This window comes from Felis catus, chromosome X (assembly GCF_018350175.1).
Source record: "Felis catus isolate Fca126 chromosome X, F.catus_Fca126_mat1.0, whole genome shotgun sequence".
Lineage (NCBI taxonomy): Eukaryota > Metazoa > Chordata > Mammalia > Carnivora > Felidae > Felis > Felis catus.
Genome location: NC_058386.1, coordinates 89,652,332 through 89,679,055, shown reverse-complemented (window position 1 = coordinate 89,679,055; position 26,724 = coordinate 89,652,332). Strand labels below are relative to the sequence as shown.

The 26,724-nt window shown below is 50.5% G+C and overlaps 1 protein-coding gene and 1 long non-coding RNA gene across 6 annotated transcripts in view; one reads left to right on the top strand and one right to left on the bottom strand.

The window, feature by feature from the left end:
* The first annotated feature begins 11,636 nt into the window (after nucleotides 1-11,636).
* LOC111558716 lies at nucleotides 11,637-12,436 on the top strand. The gene is made up of 2 exons (XR_002739826.2): nucleotides 11,637-11,816; nucleotides 12,299-12,436. It is a non-coding gene; the product is annotated as an uncharacterized LOC111558716 (long non-coding RNA).
* Nucleotides 12,437-16,791: 4,355 nt separating this feature from the next.
* TMEM164 (transmembrane protein 164) overlaps nucleotides 16,792-26,724 on the bottom strand; it is a 166,208-nt gene continuing 156,275 nt past the window's right edge. For all 5 annotated transcript variants that reach the window (XM_045051249.1, XM_045051248.1, XM_045051247.1 and 2 more), the window contains 2 exons: nucleotides 22,930-23,030; nucleotides 16,792-21,220 (listed from right to left, as the gene is read on the bottom strand). In XM_045051249.1, coding sequence (XP_044907184.1) covers nucleotides 21,060-21,220; nucleotides 22,930-23,030 — 262 coding nt within the window. In that variant the 3' untranslated portion in view covers nucleotides 16,792-21,059. The remainder of the gene's footprint in view (nucleotides 21,221-22,929; nucleotides 23,031-26,724) is intronic.

Below are 26,724 nucleotides of genomic sequence, written 5' to 3'. Positions count from 1 at the left end.
TGGGCCATCCTTTTGCCCAGCCCTGAATCCGGGCTTGGCGACTGAGTCCAGCCTTTATAGGACAGTCCGCCCCGGCCGCGGGTCTGAGGCAAGCATCAGGCTTGAGTTCCGGTGGTAGTGTAGATGTGCACGAAGCCGGCTCCAAATTCCTTCCAGATCACGGTGTTATCGATGGGTGTTTCCCCCTCGTGAGCTGGTAGGGAGCGACACCAGCGCTACCCAGCGGGAGGAACCATCTCACGGGGTGGAAAGTCTTTCCTTTCTTCTGCCATCAAGGTTTGCCAGGTTCTCGGTATGGGACAGAATCTCAAAAAATGCCCAAGATGTGGCTCCTCAGAGAGCGTCCACACTCCTATCCACACCAGGCCCTGCCACACGTTCAAACGTATTACCAGTTACTTTTCTGGTTCCAGAGTTGTATGGGCTCTCCTCCCACCCAGGGCTTGGGGAGAACGCCTTGAGCACAGGGCAACAGGCGCTGCTGGCTTTCCAGGGCCAGACGAGAGCCTGCGTCGAGAAAGAAAGCTCTTGGGGCACCTGAGTGGGTCAGTAGGTTGAGCGTCCGACTTCGGCTCAAGTCATGATCTCCCGGTTCGTGAGTTCGAGCCCCGCATCTGGCTCACTGCTGTTCAGCACCGAGCCTGCTTTGGATCCTCTGTCTCTCTCTCTCTCTGCCCCTCCCCTGCCCACACTCTATCAAAAATAAACAAACCTTAAAAAAAGAGAGTAAGAAAGCTCTTGGCGTGCCACCTCCATCAGCTGTTGCCTGATCTCTCTCCCTATGGAAAGGCTACCGAGGACATTGCTGAAATACCTCTGGCTTTTTCTAAATCACTGGCTTGTCTCAGTACTAAATCCTATGCCGTCTCATGCATATCTCGGGATTAATTGCTAGTGAGTATGTGCGGGATAATTTTCGGTTACGTTGCCCCAAAGCCCCGCTCCCCATGTGAATTTGAGGACATGTGCTGATGTCAATCACAGTGGCTAAAAACAGCCAGCTCCGGTCCTAGGGGGCCACTGCGGTTTTGAGTGGTGCTCCATTAAGGCGGCCATCTGCCCGAGGTTTACCCAGTGCCATCATTCATGTTTAATGGTACACGGGATTTTTTAATGATTTAGACAATATTAATAGGCTCAGGTAGAATGAAGTCCTTGAACAAGCCCACAGCATTCATTTTTATCGCATTAGTGGTTAACTCAATGGTCTGGACAGATTTCAACTTCAGTAATCACACTCCACCTACCTAAATTCTTCACAGAGCTCCAGCATTTCCTCTCTAGATTTCATGCCCCACTAGGCACCTCGGAGGACAAGTGTGGTTGTATGGGATGCGGCAGTTTCCTCTCTATTGATGGAAAACACTCTCGTGCCCAAGGGGTCCTAGCCGTGTGAGCTGGGGGAAGTGCGCTGTGCAGAAATCACACCCGGCTTCCGAGCTGCCAGTCAAGGGAGCTAGTGAGTGCCCAGAGAATGGCTTCTCCCACTGGCTGCAGCTCTGACCACAAGAGCCAGGACTGTGGGTTTGGGCTCAGCTAGCTGTCAAGGCTTCGCACCTGTTTGCCCAGGCTTCCGACGTGCAGGAGGAATGCCTGAACCGGAGGACGTGACTCAGGCGGGCCCCTGGGTCTGCTGCTTTGGCTACTACGTTACATGGCCTTCCTTGATCCCGTCGCTCAGGGTACGACCCCCCGTTCCAAACCCCGGGCCTGTTGAAAGAAATCTTTCCAGACCGGGGAGGACATTGCCTTAGATCCTCGGCGCTGTTCAGAAGCCAGTCGACCTCGCCCCAAGAACTTTGGTTGCGACTGTGTTGAAAACTGACCCTTACTGTCTCCTGTTCAGATCGTACTATCTCAAATCGCGTCAGTGAACCGGCCCGGAGGCCGTGCGCTTTATAGAACTGAACGCTGACCTGCGCTTGCAGATTGCCATCGTGACAGATGATCACATTAGCTCAACAGGGGTTAGATGTAGGATGCGCTAAGTCTGGAGCACGCAGCGGGCGGTGGCCGCGTGACGTGCTCACCGAAAGGGCCCTGGCGTCCTTGAGCTCACGCCCCCATTCTAAAAGGACATAGCTGTGTCACAAGGGGCCGGTAATTTGTTCAGCCTTTGGTCTCCCTCCACGGTGCCAGAATCTCTCTGCTTTTTAATCCAAATCTCAGCTGACGTCTCATGACGTGAAACGGAGATTAGAAGCAGTGGTTTGTGATAAATTACAAATGCATACCGGTTACGTATGAAGCTAATGAGAACAACGAGGCTTGCTTGGATGACTATAAAAGCTTATAATCGGGGCGACAGATCATCGAGGCACTCAGAGCCTCGGCACCCCATGTGTTTCTGTATTGCTGTTGGGCGGCAAGAAGGTCCTGGTTTGCACGGAGAAGAGGTGGGATCTTCTGTCGTTTTATCATCGTGGGTGTGCATACAGGCCCAAGCAGGGAAATCCTGGTGCAGTGACAACCTTCTTCTGACCCAGGCCTGACAAGGCCTACCAGAAGCTCAGGCACTCCTGACATGAGAACAGAGAGGAGTCAACCCGACAGCTCCTGCTAACCCACTGGTGGCCTTCGATGGTCATTCCAGATGTACGTTAGGTACGTGGTCATGTTTCTCAAGTTGTATTTCAGGGTTGTTGGTTTGTTTTTGTTTTTGTTTTTGTTTTTTTGGATTGCAGTTTTTAAATACTGTACATGTATACACGTCTTTCGGAATCACGTGTTTACGAAAGCATGGATCCATCGAATAGAACCCCAGGTCCCACAGGATAATCGGAACACCACTGCTGGAGCCCCAACACGCTGTTATTTTGAGAGCCTTTGGCAAGCTGTCATTTCACCTCCCTTTCCCACTCTGGCCTTTTCCTCCCAAATGTCAGGCTCAGTGCGATCCATCAATATTTACTGAGTGCCTGTCCCCACAGAGGCATGGTACCGTGCTTGGTTTGAGAATGAAGATGGTGTAATCCTGTAAGGCAAATTAACAGTCCACTCTGAGCTAGGAGCTGTGGGGGCATACGAGTTTGGTCTGGTTGGGAAAAGCCATTCTGACTGGAGCCCAGGCCACATCGGGCTGGCTCTATAGGGTTCCCCTAAACGGCTTACACCCCAGAGTGGCACGAGGGCAGAACTGTGGCTTCTTCCCCCACTGGCAGGTGGCATTTCTTTGGCCCTCCAACATGTCAGCGGCACCCTGCACTGCGTGCAAACGTGATTTGCTGAGCTGGGGAGACTGCTTCTGTCCCCACAATGTAGCTGGCCATCTTGTTCCCTGGCAGGAAGATGCAAGGTGGTTGGGAAAGAAAAGACGTGACTATAAAAGAAACAGGATTCTTCTGTACACGCAGGACGGCATTTGTGGCGGAAAGTTTTGCTTTGTGCCACGAAGCTGCCCTCTGAAAGGCTTCAGGCCCTTCCCGTATCCAGGAGAGAGGGAACAGAACAGAGACTAGGCTGTTTGCTCAAACAAGCCTGGAGGCCAGGGTACAGAAGGAAGCTTACGATATGCCTACCGGTGAAAAAATTACCCCATAGGGAAGAAAAATCTCTTCGTGGAGCAGGAAGGGAGGGAGGACGGTAGCGGTAACTGACCCAGAGAGGAAAATCAGAGTGACTTTCAGTGCGACTTTCACCTGCTACGTGGAAAGGCCAGGAAGGCAGGATTACATTTGGAATTGTAAAACAGGAAACACAACTGGTACACAATAGAACGTGTAAATCACATTTCAACCGACAGGAAGCTGCTGAGGGCTGCAGCCATTGCCGAAACAGCAGGCAGATTTGAAAGTTGCTATCGTCACTTTTCACCGAACTAGCATTTCCATCCAAACATTCATTCTGGAATGACCCTAGGTACACGGTATGTGTCCGCACATGTAAGTGCATTTGTGCGTATCAGCACAGGAGATGGGGGTTGACCGAACAGCCGGATGGGGCAATCATATTGCCCACTCCCACATACCCTGGCCGAGCAGAAAGGGTGTCTTGCACTGGAAAGGGCGGGAAACCCCCATCTTTCTTTGAAGGACAAGACTAGTGCGAGTAATGCAAACATTTCCCTAAACTTTCTCTACTTCAAACATTCCAGCGAATTCCAGGAACTCTGCATGGAGACACTGCCGCCCCGCTAGCCTAGGCCTCGGCGATGGCCCCTTTCCCAGAACTGTGGTCAGGGATGGCGGTGGGTGGCCATCGTGACCTCTGTCAATGAAGCCGTGCCCCTTGGTGACTTGGTCCTTGTTGATCTTGCCTAGCATATGTGGTCCATGGTACACATGAATGATGGGGTTGAAAAGGGGGCAGGGGGTTCGTACAGTTGTTCAAATAGGATGGGATGGCTCCAGTGGGGTAGATGGGCCTCAGTGGCCCCTTCTTCCTCCATTTGGGTTTGTACCACTCCAGAAGAATCTGCGGACTTGGAGAAGGCCAACTAGAAATCATTAATGGTCTGCCCTAGTCTGGGCAAGTGCAGGCAACACCCTTCGTTCTAGGGCCGGCTACACAGTGCGTCCTGCAAGCGGGACTTGAGAGGTAAAAAGACACTCCTTTCCTTTCACCTCCTCTGTTGGACATTGTCTTTATTGAGGCAAAATTCACATAACATGCAATCAACCACTTTAAAGCATCCAATTCAGTGATATTTAGTGTATTTACAATAGTTCTAGTTTACAACTTTTTCATCACTCCATCAAAATACCCATCCCCACTAAGAGGTCACACCCCATTTTCCCCTCGCCCAACCCCTAAGTGACCTCTAATCTTCTTTCGGTCTCTTGGAATTTACGTATCCTGGATATGTAAGATACGCAGGATAGTATCGTATCTACATACTACACGTATCGCCGTATTGTCAGATATCCTACAAATGGAGTCATACAATATGTGACTTTTTGTCACTAGCTCCTTTTACTTAGCATAATATTTTCGAGGTCCATCTAAGTTGTAGCGTGTTTTAGTACTTCATTTTTATGGCTGAATGATATTTCCTTATATAGCTATACCACAGTTGGCTCATCCATTCATCAATCCACGGATGAACATTTGGGCTGCTTCAAACATTCGGCTTTTCTGAATAATGTTGCCATAAACATCCGTGTCTACGGAGGTTTCTGTGTGGACATACGTTTTCATTTCTCTTGGCTGTATACTTGGGAATGGAATTGCTGGATCATAGGGTAATTCTACGTCTAACTTTTTGAGGAACCATCAATCTTTTCTACAGTGGCTGGCTGCACCGTCTTCCATTCCCACCAGTCATATATGCAGGTTCCAATTTCTCCACATCCTCCCCAACGGTTGTTACTATCTGTCTGATCATAGTCATCCTCATGGGTGTGAACTGATACCTCACTGTGGTTTGGATTTGCATCTTGTCAATGATCAGTGAGGTCGAGACACCTTTTCATGTGCTAATTGGTCCATTTGTATATCTTCTTTAGAGAAATGTCTATTCAAGTCCTTTACCCAGTTTTTAATTGGGTTGTTGGTCTTTTTGTTGAGTTGTAATGGTATACACACACACACACACACGTATATATAATGGTATATGTATGTGTGAGTTGTAATGCTATACATATATGTGTGTGTGTATATATATGTATATATAATGGTATATGTGTGTATACCATATATATATGGTGTATGTGTGTGTGTGTGTGGAGAGAGAGGGAGAGAGAGTATTAAATCCTTAGAGAAGTAATTTGAAAATATTTTCTCCCACTCTGTAGTCAGTCTTTGTACATTCTTTACAATGTCCTTTGAGGAATAAAACTTTCTGGTTTTTATAAAGTCCAGTGTATCTATGTTTTTCTTTTGTTGCTCATGTTTTTGGTGTCAAACCTAAGAATCTATGGCCAAGTCCCAGGTCATGAAGATGTACACCTATGCTCTCTTCTAATAATTTTACCCCTTGTATTTAGGTTGTTGATCTATTTTGAGTTAATTTTTACATGTGGTTTGAGGTAGAGGCCTGACTTCATTCTTTTGAATGTGGATATCCAGTTGTCCCAACACTATTTGCTAAAAAAGCTATTCTGTCCCCCATGGAATGGTTTGGGAACCCTTGTTGAAAATCAATAGACCATAGAGGTTTGGGTTTATTTCTGGGCCCTCAATGCTATTCCATTGGTCTGTGTCTACCCTTTTGCCACTACCATACTGTTTTGATTACTCTAGTTTTGTTTGTTTTTAATGTTTATTTATTTATTTTGAGAGAGAGTGAGCAGGGGAGGGGCAGACAGAGAGAGAGAGAATCGCAAGCAGGCTTCGCACTGTCCACGCAGAGCCTGATGCAGGGCTCGATCCCATGATCTGTGAGATCATGATCTGAGCCGAAACCAAGAGCTGGACACTTAACCCACTGAGGCACTCAGGCTTAGGCACCCCTGATTAGTTTTGTCGTAAGTTTTGAAATGGGGAAGTGTGAGTCCTCCTGCCTTGTTTTTCTTTTTCACGATTGTTTGAGCTCTCCAAGGATCCTTGAAATTCCTTATAAATTTGAGGGTTGGCTTTTCCATATCTGCAAAAATAAAGGCCACTGGACTTCTGATAGGGATTGCACTGAATCTGTAGATTGCTTTAGGGACTGTTGCCATCTCGATATTAAGTCTTCCAATCCACGAGCATGAGATGCCTTTCCATTTATTTAAGTCTTCCTTTTACCTCCTTGTTTAATTTTTTTCCTAGGACCCTTATTCTTTTGGATGCTATTGTTTTTCTTTTAAATTTTTTTTAATGTTTATTTATTTTTGAAAGACAGAGAGCACAAGCAGGGGTGGGGCGGAGAGAGAGGGGGACACAGAATCCGAAGCAGGCTCCAGGCTGTGAGCTATCAGCACAGAGCCCGACACGGGGCTCAAGCTCACGAACTGTGAGATCATGACCTGAGCCAAAAGTTGGATGCTCAACCAGCTGAGCCACCCAGGCGCCCCTGGATGCTATTGTAAATGGAATTGTTTCTCTTAACTTCTTTGATATATAATCCATTATTGGTGTATAGAAACACCACTGATTTTTGTGCATTGATTTATTAGTTTATTTATGTTGAGAGAGAGAGCAAGGGAGGGGCAGCCAGAGAGGGAGACAAAATCCCAAGCAGGCTCCGTGCCGTCAGTACAGAGCGCAATGCATGGCTTGATTTCAAGAACCGTGAGATCATGACCTGAGAAATCAAGAGTCGGACGCTTAAGCAACTGAGTCACCCAGGTGCCCCCGTGCATTGATCTTATATCTTGCAATGAACTTTCTTTTTTTCCTTCCTTCCTTATACACTACTAGTGTGTGTATGTGTGTGTGTGTGTGTGTGTGCATTCTATGGGATTTTATATAGAGAGAATCCTATCACCCTGCAAATAAACTTTCATTTTTTTTTTCCATTTCCATTCTGGGTGTCTTTTGTTTCTTTCTCCTGCCTAATTGCTCTGGCTAGCACTTCCAATGTTGAATAGCAGAGGTGAGAGCTGGCATTACAGTCTTGTTTCTCACCTCAGGGGGAAAACTTTCAGTCTTTCACCACCAAGTATGATATTAGCTGCGGGTTTCTCGTAAATGCCCTTTATCACATTGTGGAACTTGCCTTCTAAACCTAGTTTGTTAAATGTTTTTTTTCATGAAAGAGTGTTGACTTTTGTCAAATGCTTTTTTCTGTGTCTATTGAAATGACCATTTCCCCCCTTCGTTCTGTTATTAATGTGGTGAGCTGCCTTGGTTGATTTTATATTGAACCACCCTTGCATTTCTGGGATAAATCCCACGTGGGGCTGTGGTATGATCCTTTTAATGTACTGTGGGATTTGGTTTGCAGATATTTTGTTGAGAACTTTGGTGTCTTTATTCCTAAGGGATACTGGTCTGTGGTTTTCTTTTCTTACGGTATCTTTATCTGGCCTTTGTATCTGGGTAAGGCTGGACTTATAGAATGTGTTAGAAGTGTCCCTTCCTCTTCTGGTTTTTTTTTTTTTTTTTTTTTTTTTGGAAGAGTTTGAATAGGATTATTGTCAAATCTTTAAATGTTCGGTAGAATTCATCAATGAAGCCTGGGCTTTTTCCTAGTTGGGAGGTTTTTGATTCTGATTCACTCTCTTTACTGATAGGTCTATTCGGATGTGTATTTCTTCTTGAGTCAGTTTTGGTAATTTGTATGTTTCTAGGAACTTGTCCATTTCCTGAAGACTAATTTATTGGTATACAACCGCTTATAGTGTTCTCTGATGAGCCTTATAATTTTTGTAAGGTTGGTGGTAACACCCTTGCTTTCATTTCCAATTTTTGTTATTTGTCTTTTTCTTCTTAATGAGTCTGGCTAAAGTTTTGTCAATTTTGTCTATCTTTTTAAAGAACCAATTATCGGTTTCACTGATTCTATATTTTTCTATTCTCTTTCTCATTTAATTCTGCCCTTCTTTTTCTACTTCCTCAAGATGTAAAGTTAGGGTGTTGATTTCAGATCTTCCTTTTTAATGAAAGTGTTCCTAGCTATAAATTCACCTCTGAGCACTGCCTTCACTGTATCCTGTACATTCTGGTATATTGTATTTTCATTTTCATTTATCTCAGAGCATTTTCTAATTTCCCTAGTGACTTCTTCTTTAACCCATTGGTTAAGACTGTGTTGTCTAATTTCCACATATTTGCAATTCTTCAGTTTTCCTTCTGTTACTGATTTCTAGCTTCATTCCATTTGATCACAGAAGATGCTTTGTATGATTTCAATCTTTTTAAAACGTATTGAGGATTGTTTTATAACCTAACATATGGTGCATCCTGGAGAATGATACATGTACACTTGAGAGGAATGTGTGTGGTGCTCTTATTGGGTAGAGTGTTCTGTGTATGTCTTCTGGTCTAGTTGGTTTATAGTGTTCTTCAAGTCTTCCATTCCGTATTGACCTATTATTGTCTAAGGGTCCTATCCATTATTTAAAGTGGGATATAGATGTCTCCACCTATTACTATAGAACTGTCTGTTTCTCCCTTTGATTCTGTCAGTGTTTCCTTCTGATCTTTTATTTTTTTTTAATTTTTTTTCAACGTTTATTTATTTTTGGGACAGAGAGAGACAGAGCATGAGCGGGGGAGGGGCAGAGAGAGAGGGAGACACAGAATCGGAAACAGGCTCCAGGCTCCGAGCCATCAGCCCAGAGCCTGACGCGGGGCTCGAACTCACGGACCGCGAGATCGTGACCTGGCTGAAGTCGGACGCTTAACCGACTGCGCCACCCAGGCGCCCCATCCAGTAAGAGTCTTGAGACAAATAATATTCTAATTCTCTGACAGCTCGGAGCCTGGAGCCTGCTTCTGATTCTGCATCTCCCTCTCTCTCTGCCCTTCCCCCACTGGCACACTGTCTGTCTGTCTGTCTCTCTCTCTCTCCCTCAAAAATAAACATTAAAAACATTTTTTTTAAATTTTTTTTTCAACGTTTATTTATTTGTTGGGACAGAGAGAGACAGAGCATGAACGGGGGAGGGGCAGAGAGAGAGGGAGACACAGAATTGGAAACAGGCTCCAGGCTCTGAGCCATCAGCCCAGAGCCCGACGCGGGGCTCGAACTCACGGACCGCGAGATCGTGACCTGGCTGAAGTCGGACGCTTAACCGACTGCGCCACCCAGGCGCCCCATCCTTCTGATCTCTTAAATCTGTTGTTTGGTGTTTTGTGTGTTCAGAATTGTATCCTCTCAAAGAATCAAGCCTTTTATCAATAAAAATGCCCTTCTTGGCCTCTTGTAACAGTTCTTCACTTAAAATTGATTTGGCCTGGTATGTAGCCACCCCGGCTCTCTTTTGGTAACCACTGCTTCCACTGAGTTATCTTTTTCATCCCTTCACTTCCAACCCATTTGTGTCTTCGGGTCTAATCTGAGTATTTTGTAAGCAGCATATAAGTGGGGTCATGTCTTTTTCACGTCCATTTTGCCAACATATTTCTTTTAATTGGCAAGTTTAACCCATTTACATTTAGTGATTAGTGATAATCACTAATTATTTAGGATTTTTTTTCTGCTATTGTGCTATTTGTTTTCTGTACGTCATATCTTTTTTTGTTCCTCAGTTCCTATGCCTTGTTTTGTGTCTGATGGATTTTTTTTCCCCTTGTGAATCATTTTGATTCCCTCTTCCTTTCCTGTATCTTTTATTTATCTTCTTAGTGGTTACCATGGGGATTATGGTTAACATCCCAGCTTTATAACAATCTAGTTCGATCACCTTTTTCTTTCCCGTTTCTTTCAAATAGACTGTAATTTTAGAGCACTTTTAGGTTCACAGCAAAATTGAGCAGAAAGTACAGCAAGTTCCCATATACTCACTGCCTGCCACCCCGCCCTCCACACACAGCCTCCTCCTCACCATGAATATCCCCACACGTGAGTGGCACATTTGTTACAAATGATGAACCTACATCGGCACATCGTTATCGCCCAAAGTCTAGCATTTCCATTAGGCTTCACTGGTGATGCTGTACATTCTGTGGGTTTGGATAAATGTATAACGACATGCATCTAGCATTACAGTAGCATACAGAACAGTTTCACTGCCCTAAAAGTCCTCTGTGCTTCACCTACTCATCCCTCCCTACCCCAACCCCTGATACCACGGATCATGACCATTCCTTTTAAGTAATTAAAAGAGCCAGCACTGATCGAGTGCTTACTGTGTGGTAAGGACCATGGCATCCACGTTTCAACAGCCTTAATCTCCCATTTTACAGAATAAGAATCTAGTTCAAAGAAGTTACCAATTATCTAAGGCCACCTAGGCTACAAAATGGCAGAGCCACGATTCAGACCAAGCTTGTCAGGCTCCAGAGACTGAGCTCTCTAGCGTTCACTCTGACGTCTCGATGAGGATGAGTATGAGGGTGGCAATGGTGGTGGCAGTAGCGGTGGTAACGATAGCAGTGATGGCGTCTGGCATTGATGGAAGCAGGGCTTAAGGGGCCAGGCACTGTGCCAAGTGCCTTTACGTGCCTTATCTAGTCACTCTTCACACCGGCTCCAGGAAGCAGGTACTGATGTTCTTTCCATTTTACAGATGAGTAAACTGAGGCTCAGAGAAGGTCAACAAAAATAGCCCTCAAATGCACAGCACCTACTGAATGGAGGAAGGTGGCTATCATTGACCATCGATGGAGGCAGGCTTCCTCTTGCCTCTCTGTCATCTCTCTCTAGGACTGGAGACGGCAAAGACATAGGACAAGGTCTTTGGCTGAAAACTGGTTGGTTTGAAGTTCAAAGCCCCGGCGCTTAGACTTGACATTATTTGACTCTTTTACAAGGACACACGAGGTCTGACAGAACTGCTCTCCCACAGGCAGGGCCGAGCCTGCCCTTGGCCGTCTAGCCTTATTGTCTTTCTTGTCACAGGAGGACGGCCCCCAGGCTTCTGGGTACACAACTAGGGCTCAGAAATAGCCTCCTAATCGGCCTCATCAGCTTTGAAGGAGGCCACCGCAGGAGGGGCCTAAGTAGGCCAACACTTTAACCCAGTTACATGAGGGCAGCTGTAATCCAGGCTGATCGTGTCTTCCTAAGCTCTTGGGAGAGGGGAGGGGAGGGGGCAGGGGACGTCCCCAAAACCTCTTCCTGTGCTCAAGTATCCCTGGACCTCCCTGCAGACACTCCTTCCCCTTCTGGAAGAGCTTGGCCTCAAGGCTACAAGGGCCAAGCTTCATTAAAGCAGCTGCCAGCACCGAGGGATGGTTGGTGGCAATCTCCGAGTGCGGTCAATGCCCACGGTATACACTACCCTAGGCCGAGGTGTTGCCTCTCCTTGAGAGGCCCACTGCCCAACGCTTCTGCCTCGTCGGAGGAGGTGAGGAAATCACGGTCTTCCTCTGCGTGGGCCAGGCAGCTGCTCACGTCAACCCAGGGCAAGGCTGGGCCCCTTCCCCCTACAGCCCTCCTCGCTCACCTCTGGCAATGACTAGCCCTGGGAAATCCCCAGGGAAGCAGCCTGAGCTGTCTGGCCAGGCCGTGGGTGGGAAATAAAGAAACCAGAGCTGTCGGGGATGGCTGGCCTGGCTTGTCTGGCTCTTCCCCCAGCTCTCTTTCTGGCCTCCTCCTTCCCTCCCTCCCTCATTCCCTGTTGGTGGGCATGGTGTGCTCCTTACACAGGTGCACCCGGCCTCCTTCCCTGCCCCAAGAGGTAGCCCAGCACAGTGAGCCCCCCTCTGGTCAGGAAGCAGAGAGCTTGTGTGGATGCTGGCAGGAAAGAAAAAGAGGATGGAGGGTTGGAACAAGACTATAGGCGACAAGTTCGTTTGTAAGTTTTTCCAAAGGGGTTTTCTCTCCCAGGATGGGGACTCTCATGGGGCAAGGAACAATTACGGCATCCCGGCAACTCTAAGACACCTCAGATGCAAGATGGCCACGGATTTTACGTGCCCCTGGAAAAGACAACTAAGCTGCTGATTAAAATGTCACGCCACTGATTGTAAGATGCATCCCAAATTTATTGTTTTAAGTTTATTTTTATTTGTTGGGAGAGAGAGAGAGAGAGAGAGAGAAATGGAGAGCAAGTTGGGGAGGGGGAGAGAGAGAGAGAGAGAGGAGAGAGAGAGAATCCCAAGCAGGTTCCGAGCTGTCAGCCTAGAGCCTGATGCGGGGCTCAAGCTCATGAACCGTGAGATCAGACCTGAGCCGAAGTCAAGAGCTGGACGCTTAACCAACTGAGCCACCCAGGCACCCCATATGCATCCCAAATTTAGAGGTATTAACGTGTGAAAAAAAAAAGTGTGGGGAGAGGTCTTAGAGTCAATGAAACACAGACCATTCTTTAAAACTGAGGTATCATGTCTCCTCCACACCCCAGAGACCCCAACGACATGGGGCACATTAAGGCACAGTGGGTGAGTGTAGTCAAAACCCCAAGTAATGTCTGTGCGCTGAGAACATGCAGAGTAACTGCACTGTCTGGAAACAGAGCCCCCTGACATCGGACAGGACTTGATAAAGCCATTTTTTCCCCCACTGGTGGCTTTCACAGCCACCTTGGAGTTCAGAGAGGTAGGACCTGGCCAAGTGCACCTATCACTATTACAGAACAACCCCTATCCAGGGGAGAGTGGAGACAGGACTAGTGAGCATGGAAATAAGTGACTTTTAAATGTCTTTCCCAATGAAATTACTTACAGGACCTCAATGTACAAAACAATAAAACTAGAATTGTTCCGGGGGAAGCAAGGGGAAAGATCAGAGCCTCACCCACTCTGCTCCCACCCATCCCTCCCCCCGAGGTGGCTCCTAAGGACCTTCTCCAGACTCCCTGAAGCTCTGAGGAACAATCTCCAAATTTCCGGTGTAAGGGTGTGTTTCCACGGCATTGGTAACGTTCTTCTCCTTGAGCTGGATTTAGGTATTAGTCTTCCTACTTGTTGGTAGGCCTTGAATATTTCTATTTTTAAAAGGCACTGGTGTAGAGGGTCAGGTCAAAGAGATGACTCACAACCTGGAAGCTTCGAGTAAAAACAAAACCAAAAAAAGTTTGCTTTGAATCATGAGCTGGGGCGAGGCCTGGGCATTGGGATTTTTTGTGGAAGCTCCCCAGGTGATCCTAATACGCAGGAAAATCTAGGAGCTCCTGCCTGAGTATCCTGTCAGCTCCCACATTCTCGAACTCCAGGGGTGTATCCTGGAGGGGCACAGGAAGGCCCCCCATTCCCAGCAGGCAGGAGACGGGAGAGCCCCGAGTTGTCTTCTACAGATTGACTAGTAAAGGGACTTGGGACTCCTGGAAAGTAGGAAACGAATCGCTGAAGGGCCAGCCAGAGCAGGCGGCACCCCGGTGGCCCCCCTGAATGGGGAGGGGGAGGAGGAGGCAGGAGAGACCAGGGAGCACTGGTAGCTGGAGCAGAGGTAAGGTTTGCGAGGCCTCGCTGGAAAGGAGAACACCTATGCAGCCCGTGCCACCAGCCCCGTCACCTGTCAGAGCTTTGTTGAGGAAGCGTTGAACCTCCCTGCCCAGACCCGCCTTGCTGGGAGACTCCCAGAGGTGCCGCACTGACGTTAGGAAGTCAGCTGTGGGCGGCAGAGCCCTTCGGGTCATCCATTAGCAACAGGAGCAGCCTTCCCTACCGCGCCCCTGGCAGACACTTAAACCTCCTTGCCAGGCAGCTCAGACACCCCAGATGTGCACTCTGGATGCCGGGCGAATGCTGACCGAGAGAGGGGTGGGTACAGGCAGTAACAGGGAGTCCTTGACTTTGGACGAGGCCGGCCTCGCCTGTTGCCAAGGTCAGCAAACCACACATCCTTTGAATAAGCCATTGCGTTTGTCAGACTGACGTCTGTAGCTCCGTCTCTCCACCGGCCTTGGCAAACCAGGACAAGGGGAAAATTCATTGGGGGGGATCACGCTGTAACCACCCCTAGCCGCTCCCTACCCCCCCCCCCCCGAGGGATAGGGGACATACTCCACGGGCAGGCAGGGCTTTGGCTGTGCCAACACCAACCCGTGTGCCCCCAGGGAACGGGGTGGGGGGGGGACGACCCTGGTGGGGACTGAACAGCTCCCAAGGATCCAGAAACGTAGCCGGACGCCTTGCCCAGCCTCCACCCAGGGGTCCAGGGAAGGCTCAGCATGGAGGCCCCCAGGCTGCAGCTCAAGGCACCTGGGCAAACGAAGGCACATGGCTCCACGAGGGAGAACCCACGGATGCATGGGATGGGTGACAGCTAGCGTGGCAAGGTTTCTCCTTGGGGTGACAGTGGTGCCTCTCGCCATTTGGCAGCACTCCTGGGTAAGATCGGTGTTCACTGAGCACCTTCTATGGAACAGGTCCTGTCCCACGGGCTGGAGAACGAATCACACCCCATCCCTGCCCTCCAGGAGCTCAGTCTATAGAGGTACAAGGAGCCAGAATGCATTACCTAGCAAGGGGGTGCATGGCGCCCCACAGTGAGCTCCGGGTGCTTGCAGGAGCCAAGCCGAAGTACCTAACTCGGACTGCAGCTCAGGGAAGACTGGCCCAGGAGTGGACACTAGAGCTCAGGCCTTTGGACGATAAGGGAGACTGGGGAGCTGAGAAACCCGCACAAAGAGAAAAGGAAGCGGAAAACGTCACTGCGTGAAAAGTGGGCTGGAGCAAAGGGTCTCTCTCCCTGTGTATGGTTCTTGGGGGAGGGGGGAGGCGTGGGGGAGAGGAGATGAAGCGAAAGATGTTTGCGGGGCCCAGGGAAGCAATGCAGGCAGATGTGCGTTTGCCGCCTGCGGCACGGGACACAGACTGGAACAGAGGCGGCAGGCGGAAGCAGACTCGCTAGGCCAGGGGAGAGAAAGAAGGTCATGGCCTAGGTCACTGGTGTGTAGCTCTTTCTTTTTTTTTAAGTTTATTTATTTATTTATTTATTTTTGAGAGAGAGACAAAGAGAGAGAGAGAATGAGAGGGGGAGGGGCAGAGAGACAATCCCAAGCAGGCTCTGCACTGTCAGCACGAAGCCTGATGTGGGGCTCGAACTCACAAACCATGAGATCATGACCTGAGGCGAAACCAAGAGTTGGACACTTAACTGACGGAGTCACCCAGCTGCCCCCAACAGCTCTTTCTGAAAAGGGAGCCACACGGAAAGGCCACGTGACCAATTTTCCTCACCTCCTTCCAGCAGCCACTTTCTGTCCTGCCCCTTGGGCCAGCTCTTGCCTGGCCTCGCGTCCACTCTCAGCTCCGCTCTGGGGCTCACCGGGGTCACAAGAAAAGATGGGTTTGGCTTCTCTGCTTTGCACACTCGTGGGGTTCCCCGCCTCTCTCGCCTTCCACACCACTGCCTGGCTCTCCACCCATTCCTCTCGGGGTGGGCGCGGGCAGCCCTGGGCAGGGGTCTGCCTTGTTAATCCGGGCACCACAGGCAGCGGCGTCCAGGGAGAGCGCAAAGCACATGGGCTTTAGAGTCTAACGAAACTGTCTTCGCATGCCAGCGTCTCCTTCAGCCCAGAGCCTGCTTTCTCTGACAGAGAGGGCATTGCCAGTCAGCTCAGTGTGCCTCTGTGGGGGTTACAGGAGGTCATGTGTGTGGAGGGACTTAGCGCCACACCACGCACACTATTGTTCTGCAGGTGGAGAGCCTGGGGCGGCCGGAGAGCCTGACCCAAGCTAGTGGTTCTGTAGCCTGGGACTGCAGGCCCCTGCCTCATTGATAGCCTGGGTGCCCAACTACCAGCCAACGAGCCGATCCACCTGCACCGGGGGTGGTGGTGGGGGGGGACGTTGGCTAGCTGTGTCCCTTCGAGAAGCAGCAAAACACCAAGTAGGGCCTCTGTCTGGTACAAAGGCAGGCTGGCCTGTTCACAGTTACCACGGGCTGCTCAGTGCATGGCTTCAGAAAGGCAGGTGAGAATGTTCCCAAAGGAGCAGGGCTGATAGTGTTCCACCCCCACCCCACGGGACAGTCTGCCTGTGCTGAACAGTTCTGGCATGGAACCTGCCGGCCCTCGGGGAACCCGGGAAAGGTGGCCCTGAACATGTCAGGTTTCTAAGTTACCTCCTCTAAGAGCAGTCACGCCACACGGCCCAGCACACTGTGGGGCTCCAGGAACCCAGCAGATGTCCCCAGAAGACAGTCTCTGCTAAAAGCAAGCAGGCCTGTTGCGTCCGGGGCAGCCCCGGCAGAAGCAGGCAGTGCATGAAGCTCAGGGCCAGCTGCAGGGCTCCCGGGGCAAAGCTGTGCACAGCGCCAGCTGCCCCTTGGCGGTCCCTCCATGGTGTGGAGGACAAGTGGCCCCTTTCTGTCTACTTTTCGAAGCAGATGGGCTTCTAAGAAGGTTCTGGGAAAGGAAGGCCAGGACTCCTGGGTTCTCATAAATCTTTTAATCAGAGTAAATGAAGAAAACATTGTAACAGTAAAGTCCCATGGTGAGGGGACCGCTCAGGGATCTTCAACAACAGAAAAAGCTAAGACTGAAAGTTCAGAATGCTAAGCACACAAATGAATGACCACTTATTTCTAAAGGTGACTGCAGAAACCATTTCGGCACAATCATAAGGTTTTACAAAACAGAGGAAAATACATTACAAGATGCCCCGGGGAGGTGAGAAAACTGGTGGGGGCACAGGGCCACCTAAGAACCAGCCTGGCAAGGGCACTCCCCCTGCTGCTGTCTAGGAGGCTCACAAAGACTGGTTCTAAAGGGAGCCAGTGGGGGAGTGGGGGGATGGGACGTGACAGGAGGGATCTGCCCAGTGCACAGCAAATGGGGAAGGATGGGGGCGGGGACAGAGGCATGTGCCCATTTCCTGGCAAAAATGAGACTATCTTATTCTCTCCACCACAATAACACCAAGATAAATGAAGAATTCCTTAGAATAGAATACAAAACGCACACCAAAAGAAAAGCCAGTTTCCAAAACGACAGTGTTGCTTGAAACAACTTTGTTTTGTTTTTGTTTCGTGCCCGGAGTAGCAAACCAGTGTACGAAAACGTCACAGACAGAGCAGCGACAAGTGACTAGGTTTTCCTGAGCACAGTACTGGCTCGCTCTATATACAGAAGAAGGCGGCTCACTCCGTCTCGTGGACTCTAACCCCCTCAGAGAGGGCAGGGCAGGGCAGGCCATGTGGTAGGAAGACCTTCCCCAGGCTGGGGCCTGCCTCCGATCCTGCCAGGGCCTGAGGGACACCCTCCCTATGCAAACCAGCACCAGCATCTTGGCCTGTACTGTCATTCCTCCCCGGCTTCCCCGTCAATCTCCCAGAGAGGACATATGACTCTGGATCAACGCCTACAAACCCAGGGAAGTCCTTCTGGCCGAGGGAGGGGGGAGATCAAGGGCTTTCTGTTACCCCCGAGCCACTGAGCTCAGCCCCAGGGCCCCACCCGGCCCCGGGGCGCAGAGACAGACCGACAACTTGCTACCGGTGGGGAGCTGTGCCCACTTCACATAACACAAGCACAAATGGCAAAACCCTGAGCGAGGCTACAGCAAAATGGGGTGATCTGGTAGCTAGCCTGGAGGTACCAGACAGCGACGGAAGCCGACCATCCCACTGAACCCCAGACCACCCTGCGAGAGGACAGAGGAATGTGGCACCTGGGAAGAGGGAGGGGGCTGCAAGCAGGCGTGACCATCTCTTCTGTTCTGAGCTGATGCCACAAAGTTGGCCAGCTAAGCGGACTCTTATCATTGGCCCAGATCCTTGGCCAAGACTACCTGGGGCTGGGAAAGCCCTCCTTTCGCTTCCTGGGGCTGTTTGAGAAGAAACTGTCCACTTCCACAAACACTCTCTCAGATACCCACACGCGCGCGCACGCAGCGCGCTCCCGCACGCTGGCAAATGGCATATGGAAACTTGGCCAAGGTGGCTGGGGAACCTCCTTGGCACCTGCCAGGAAAGCCCTCGGCAGGAGCTGGGAAGCCCGGGCCCACTGGCACAGGGGCCACCTTCCAAGGCAGGCTGTTGTAGGGGTGCCCAGGTCACCTCTCACCATGGGCTGGGCCCAAGGTTAAGAGTGAGCTACAAGACCACGTCAGGTACTTGCAGCGCCCCAGCACCTCCCACACAAGCCACGATGCCGCGCGCAGCCTGTAGACAGGGCTCACTCTCTATTCCTTCTGCCTATATTTTTCTGAGCTGGCCTGGCCCCCTGGAAGTCCCGCACCTCCCCTCCAACCTCCCCCTTCCCTGGACACATGTAGCTGCCTCCGGGATGTCACTTTCTTCTTTCCTTCCCAGCAAAAGAATATCAGCCCGAATGGGGCACTGAGCTGGAGCCAGGGCAAAGGCATGTCGACGCAGGGAAGCCCGGGCTGACAGGCGACCTATGCCATGCCACCGACACGGAGAGAAAGAGAGGGAGTGCCGACTCGCCGTGCCACGGTGGCATTCCAAAGAGGAGTGTCTGCCACACCCAGGCTGCGGGCCCCCAGCTGCAGCACAGACCATCTGCCTGCAGAGATTCCTTGTTCTGGGAGGGGACAGGACATGTCCCCAGGGGCTCCTCCCGTGACCTCCTTCCAACCTTCCCTTTTGTGACGAGCCAAGGGGCACCGAGGCCTCGCACAGTTCCTCGTCAGCCATTCCTACACGCAGCGGTTTGACAGTGGGCAGGGTGAGCCTAGCTGCTCCAGAGGGGCCCCCTTCCAGAGGACGACCCCAGGGTGAGAGTCACTAAAAAGACTTGGCTGGACCCTCCAAGACGGCAGAAAATGAAGGCTGTGCGTCATGAGGAGCTCAAGGGGAGTGAGAGTACTAGGTGTGCTCTCTCTAGCTCCCCCACACCCTGGGAATTGATGGCCTCCAGGCTAGCAAGGCCACTGGAGAAGGGCAGTCCCTCCCGGGTGTGGCTTCTGGGGCCTCACCATGCTCAAAGAGACTCTTCTGCACTCTGCTGCCTTCCTTAGGTCCATTTGCTAAAATCGACCACTGAGACACTGACGCTCAACCTGGGTCTGATATGGTAACAGCTGAAATACGGGACCCCAGCCCAAAGCCTCCCAGTTGCCCACAGTGGGAGAGGAGAACGGGGGCCATCAGAGGAAGTCACTGAACAAGCTTTTACTGTTCTGAAGCAAACCTGTTCCTAGTTGAAGCCCACAAGGAGTCAGCAAATGCCCAGGCACTGGCTCCCTCCTTCAAGTCCATGTGTGACTGACTTCAAGTCTTTCAACAGAAGGTGTTCCTTCTGAAGCACTTGAACCTGTACCTATGGGGATCTGATTGCTTGGCACCTCCCTTCCAACCTACACAGGGGCTTCGAGGGTGGGCTGGGTGGGGAGTAGGGGAGTGTGTGATGCCCACCCGATGCTAAACAATTCAGCACTGAATCTGGCTACAGTGATGACCCCTGGCCCTCGGGAAAGAACACTGGCAGGATCTGTATCTTTCCAAACCCAGGATGCTGACATAGCCCGTAAAAAGCACGAAACGGATGGACAGGAGCCCCCGCAGAGACAGGCCCTGATGCAAGGATTCTCTGAACTCAAACATCCAAAAACAAAGAAGCAAACAAACTGACAAAAACAAAAAATAATAATAATAATAATAATAATAATAAAATAAACCCCAACCAACTCCAGCTCACTCTTCCCTGAAGCTGCCTTTTAAAAAGAAGAGAGAGAGAGAGAGAGAGAGAGAGAGAGAGAGAGAAACATTTAAGGGGCACTCAAGATTAAAAGGGCATCTGTTATCAACATTGAACTAAAATGGAGCATATGATTCAAATCACAGTTTTCTCAAGTTACCACTTCTGTTGATTAATTTCTATGCTGACTTCTCACTGGGATGTGGGTCACTTCTCAGCTCTCTCAGGCAGGATGGACCCAGGGTCCTGCCAAGTAGGAGCTGTGGAGACTAAACTTGTTCACTTTGGATTTTGCCACTGCAACAGCTCTCTACCCCCAGAAGAATCTAGCCTTGGGGTCGGGTAGTGCCCCCACCTTCCACCGCAGGGAAGCATCTTGGAGGGAGTGGCTAGTTGGCTGCTTGCTTTGAGTCATGGGACACCAATGGGAAGACTCTGGCAGGTTCTATTTTGGCCATGAGTGGGGAAATCCCTTGGCTCTTGGCATGCCGCTGGTATAGAAACAAGGCCTCGGTCCCATCATGGTGGGGGCTGTGCTGGAGACAAAAGGGGACCCTGGCGTAAGCCTGGAGGTCCCTGGCAGTGGAGAAATGAAACCCAACCCAATCTCATCACCTCAATGCCAACAAAAGAACTACTGCTTGTTGGTCCCCGTCCCCTCAACCAGCTGTCATGAAAGCACCAACAAGCAGAGTGAAAGCCACTGACTACTTTCGCCCACGTAAGGCCACTAGGAGCAGAGAGAAAGAGTCAAAGGGGAGGGGAAAGGATCCCACCCTCAGCATGATGCCTCAGGCCCAGGAGATGTCCTGGGCGGAAGAGCTGGGGAGGGAAGAGTGTGGAAGAAAGGGACAGAGACAAGGGAAAGAGAAATACACCAGACATCCTACTGCCCTCTCCCCATGATTTCATCAAGAACTGGGTGTTCTCCAAGTCAAGTCAGGACTTGCTTCCTCAGGGAGAAAAAAAAAAAAAAAAAAAAAAGACAAGCACCTTCAGTCTATTTTCTTGGCTGGAAGCCGGAGCAAATCCAGCAGATATTTACACAAGGGCCCAGCCATGTATGAGAACAGGATGACCAGCTTCCCGTGGGTCATGGTCATGAGAGTCTGGTGTCCCGAGGCCCAGATGCGATACCAGGGGCCGTAGAATGGGTCTGAGATGGCCGGACACAGCATGTTGTTCAAATTCACTTCGGTGACCTGCAGGGATAAGGGAGGTAGAGTGAGCGTTCACCATCCTGAGGCTTTCTCTGGCTTCCGCCAGTTCAGCCATCTCTACCTATTGGGGGACTAAACAAGGAGGGATTAACAAATCCCCACCTGTTCATAGTGGGATTTCTCTGCCCTAGGGTTTTGGAGTGGGTCAAGGCTAGAGCCCTCGGGAGGTGATGGGGGAGGCCATCCAATGGAAAAGCTGTTTGGTTTTGCTCAGTCTTGCCTTCTGGTTGGGTCTAGAGCCTGCTGTCATTCCTAAGCAACTACTATGAGCCTAGTACCCAGAGAGGTATCAGGGGATGACCGAACAGTCAATGGCATGGTCCCTGCCTCCGCTTAACCGGAGGCCAACCGCGTTGGCATGGGCAACCGCATCTGACCTCAGAGCAGACGGTGCGCACCAGGTGTTCCCCACCAGGAGAACTGAGGAGTGTACAGCATGGGGCCCGAGTCCTCAGAGAAGATTTCATGAAGTAGGTGGCACCCTGAATGGACTCATGAAGGATGAATGGGGGTCATGGAGAGGAATGGAGTGCATGGTGCCTTCCTCGGAGGAGGCGCGGCCTGGAGGTGGGACTGAGCATGGTTATGTGTGGTGACATGAGGACACTGACCCTTCTGGAATCAAGCAGTCCCAGTAGAGAGCGGTCAGAGTAAGTGTGAACGTCATACTGCTTCCTTCCTAGAGCGCGGGAAGCATTCATGCCATTGGCAAAGAGCTCAAACTGCCCTTCAGGCAAACCAGAGCAGAGCAGCGATACGCCAAGGTGGGGAAGGGAAAGTGACTGCTTCTACAGAGGCACGGGTGACATCGGTCCTATGCCGTAGTCCTGTCAGGTTTCGCGAGGCTCCACACGGCTGATGCTACGCTAATGCCGCTCACGCACAAAACCAGACCTGCCACTCCGGCCCCGAGGATGGCCACGGCACCTGCCTTCCAAAGCCCTTCAAGCCTGTTCACGTTAGAGACAAGTCCTCAGCACCTCTCGGGGAGCCTGGGGGCGTCTGTACCATGTCACAGAGGAGTGGAGAGCTCTCTGCCCTCGAGGGTGAGGTGACCCAGAACGGTGACAGGGCCAGGACTTGACCTCAGGTCTCCTGACCCCCAGCCTCGAGCTCGTCCTCCTCACTCTGCCACCAATAGCACCCATGCACTCAGCAATTCTGGACTCTGGATAACTCAACTACTGAGTCCAGCCATCATCCACGCTCCAGGCGGGTCTGAACACCCCAGAATTCCATGGGAGTCCCCCAACACTGTACTTGCACCGGCCACACAGCCCGGGGCCTGGGAGTAGGCCCAGAATGGACCCAAGGTCAGAAGCCTCCTCCAGGCCCTGGGGCCTGGGCTTAAGGTCCTGCCTCCCTGTGCCCCACCCCCCCAACGTGGGGTCCACAGCAAACCCCCTTCCAGCTGCAGCTCACTGTTCCCGACCCAGGTGGTCATCAGTGAAGGGCACGTTTGCCTCCCCAGGGATGAAAGGAACAATCAATACTGAAGCCTTCAGAAACTTCTCTGGAGAGGCCCAGGCTGTGGATCATAAATCAGCAACCCAGACACAACAATGTGACATCCTGGCCTTTGGCATCTTGTATTTTCAAAACAAAACGATACACCAGCGCCAACCAGGATTATCAAGATTTATGGAGAAGTCCAAACGGAGGGGATAGAAGGGGAACAGAACCGAACTTACCAGGCCCAGGATCTGCAAGACGCTGAAGTGGTAAAAGAACATGAGGCCAGTTGAGAGAAGGGCCCACCGGAAACTGCTGAGGGGCTCTGGGGTGTAAGCACCTGGAGGAAAAAGGGGAAGATGGTGAGACGGCAGGCTTGGGGACCCGCTTCTCCTTTGCCCCTTGAGGTGCAGGTGCTGAGGCCACACCCGCTGCCAGCTGACACAACCCCTCGCTGCTCGGTGACATCTACTTCAAAGCCAGTCCCACCAGCCATTCCCTCTGTTCTGCCACACACTGCCGGGGCCATTATGAAGGGAGGATTCTTTATTATTATTATTATTATTATTATTATTATTATTATGAAAGGAATGCATGCTCATTAAAGGAAATTCAGAAAATGCTAGAAAGTAGAAACAAGATGGAGAAAACAAAGAAAAACATCCCCAGCATTCTACTACCCAAATGCAACCCTGCTAACGTGTGTGTGTGTGTGTGTGTGTGTGTGTGTGTGTGTACATGCGTGCACTTGGTTGTTTTCTCTATGCCTCAGGAGTTGCTTTTCTTTTTTTTCTTAATTGCTAATTGGAATCTAACTGTATATATATATTCATATGTCCCTCCCTTTCACGTTTATTTTCATCTTTCCCTCATGTTTCTAAACAGGGATGCCACTGAGGAAGTATGGTAGGGTGGTTGAGAAGGTTAACTGTCATGACAGGCAGATTTGGGTTCAAGTCTAGATTCTTACTGCCTGCGTGGCCCTGGAAAAGTTGTTGAAACTCCCCTAAATCTCAGGATACCAGTCCTACCTCCTTCTTAGAATTGTCACAAGGAATAAAGGCAATGATATAGTGAGCACTCGTAATACAGGATTGGGTACGATGTGAGTGTTCGATGGCTGTTAGATGCTGCCCTTAGCACATCATCATTATTCTTCAAATAACCACAGAACGTGCCACATCCAATGGCGATGCCATTTCCCAATCATTACACAACTCCTTCCCCCTGGAGCACCGAAAGTGATGTATTTTCCGTCCAGCCATCACTAGGAACTACCATCCCAGTAGCCCTGGATGCATTCCAGAGCTTTCAGAGGAGGTGCATGGCTTATAGAATGCTGTGGGGTGTCACTCTAAATGGGGACTTGGCGGGGGGCTCCAGAATGAAAGCAAACTGGAACCCTCCACCCCAAGCAAGTAGGCGCCAACATTACATCCGAAGGTGGTTATTTTCCCAAGTCAGTCTTTCACTGATTCATCCATTCATTCACCAGCCGTTAAGTACCTGTTATATTCCAAGTCCTGGACAGGAAGATCAAGAAGACAGGCTCCCTACAGTCCAGGCTCATAGTCTGGCGGGGGAGGCAAACATGCCAATTGACAATTAGAACCCAATATGATGGGTGTGATGCCTGCGGTCTGTGCTACATATTATAGGCGAATAGAACCCAGCTTGAGGTGGGGGGGGTGGGGTGGTGGGGAGAAAAGATGTAGGAACAAGGACAGCTTCTTGGTAGAGGGGACATGGAGCAGTCCTGAAGGACGTAACCAGGGGCCAAGACATTCCAGAGCCAGTAGCTTGCACAAAGGCAGACGTGAGCTCCTGGGAGCGAGGCAATTCAGAGAACTATGGCTAAGAGTTGGGGACACAGTGGACAGTGTAGAGGGGTGGCGACCAGGAGTAAGACCCAGATGTTGGTGGAGGGCTGGTCTACTCTAAGACCTTAGGAGCCACGCTGAGGGGCTTTGGGCTTCATCCCATACTTGGAGGGTCATGTGCCCAGATGCCACAAGGCTCAGGTAGGAAATTGGGAGGAGAGTGACCAGAGACTAAGAGACATTAAGGATGCTGGAGACTGGCCAACTGGAAAGCCCATGCCCCTTCTAAAGATGGCAACCACCACTCAGCTCAATCCAACCACTGTCCTGCGGGGATGTGGTTCCCAGAGTTGCCAGTTGTTGTTTTTTTTTTTTTTTTTTTTTTTCCAGTTTTGCAAGGGAAGCCAGAAATTTGAACTTTCGCGTGGAATTTCCTGATTTTTAAATGTTGGCAAATAATTCAAAATGTTTTAAGAATGCTCAACGGACCAAACAAAACACGTCTTCTTGGATGGATTTCAGCCCATGGATGGCCAGCTTTGCGCTCTGCTGCAGAGGCCCAGAAAACAGCAGGAAAGTGATGTGATCAGACATGTGCTCAAGAAAGGTCACGCGGGCCAGCACGGGGGAAGGAATGGAGCAGAGAACATCGAGGCAGGGAGACTGATAAGGAGGCTGCTGCAGGAACCCAAAGAGGGAAGGGGATGGATGGCCCTCAAAGGTAACAGCAGTAGGACTGGAGAAAAGTGGAAGAAGGACTCACCAGGATGTGGTGGAAGGCTGGATGCTGGGGAGGAAGGGTCAGGACGAATTTAGAAAGACTTCTAGCTTGGGCCTCCTTGGGCCTATGGTGCCATTTATTGTTATGGAGAAGAGAGGAAAAGGCAGATTGGGGCAGAAAGTAGGCAGACAATGAGGCCAATATCGGACATGTTGAAATTGAGGCGTCTGCAGAATATCCAAGTGGAGATGTCTCTCGGGCCGCTGAGGGCACCCTGGGAAATAGCGCGGTGGCAGAGCGTGTGGGCACTGGAGCCTGCAGACACAGGTATTCAAATCCTGGCTCTTGTCACTTATCGACGTCAAGGGCTTGAATTCAGTTTCACTCCTCTATAAAATGGGGGTGCCACTGCCTACTTCTCAAAGTTGTTGGGTAGATGAGATGACATAATTTAATGTTTGTTTATTTTTGAGAGAGAGTGCATGCGCAAGTGGGGGAGGGGCAGAGAGAGAGGGAGAGGGAGGATCCGAGGTGGGCTGTGCACTGACAGCAGAGAGCCCTCTGTGGGGCTCGAACTCACCAACCATGAGATCGTGACCTGAGCCAAAGTCGGACACTTACCTGACTGAGCCACCCAGGTTCTGCAGAGATGACATATTTTTTTTAATGTTTTTATTTATTTTTGAGACAGAGAGAGACAGAGCATGAGCAGGGGAGGGGCAGAGAGAGAGGGAGACACAGAATCTGAAACGGGCTCCAGGCTCCGAGCTGTCAGCACAGAGCCCCATGCGGGGCTCGAACTCACGGACTATGAGATAATGACCTGAGCTGAAATCGGACGCTTAACTGACTGAGACACCCAGGCGCCCCAAGAGATGACATAATTTAAGTCATGTCATAGTGTGGTTTCTGGTATTTAACAAATGTTGACTATTTTAATTATTATAATGAGTCACAAACTCAGTGAAGAGGGTGGGGCTGAACATCCAGATATACGTGTCATTGGCACACAAACACAAGCAGAGTCATAGGGGCACGTGTAGACTGAGAAACGAAGGCCAGACGCAGAACACCAAGGAACACCATGGGGGTGGGAGGTGGAGGGTGGAGAGGAGAAGGAATACGATGGGGTGACTGAAGCCAGGCAGGTCTTCTGGGGGAGAAGCTCAGGCTTGCTGTGGGAACAAGAGCCAGGCTCACAGCACACTGGAGTCAGAAGGCCCTTCGAGCACATCAAACTCGTCCCTCCATTTTAGAGATGGAGACACTGAGGCTGGGAGATGGGGGGTGCCACCATCAAAGTCAGAGCAGGGCACTGGGCTCTCAGACACCGCTGGGCTGCTCGCTGCTCAGTGGCCCTGCTGCCACTTGTCCAGTCCTACGCCCCCCCCGAGTTGTACCGTCTCTTTCCTGGTCTGTCTACCCGTCTACACCAGAGTGCCTCGGAGTGGGGGACCTTGTCGGATTCTGTGTTCCTAGCATCTGGCACAGCG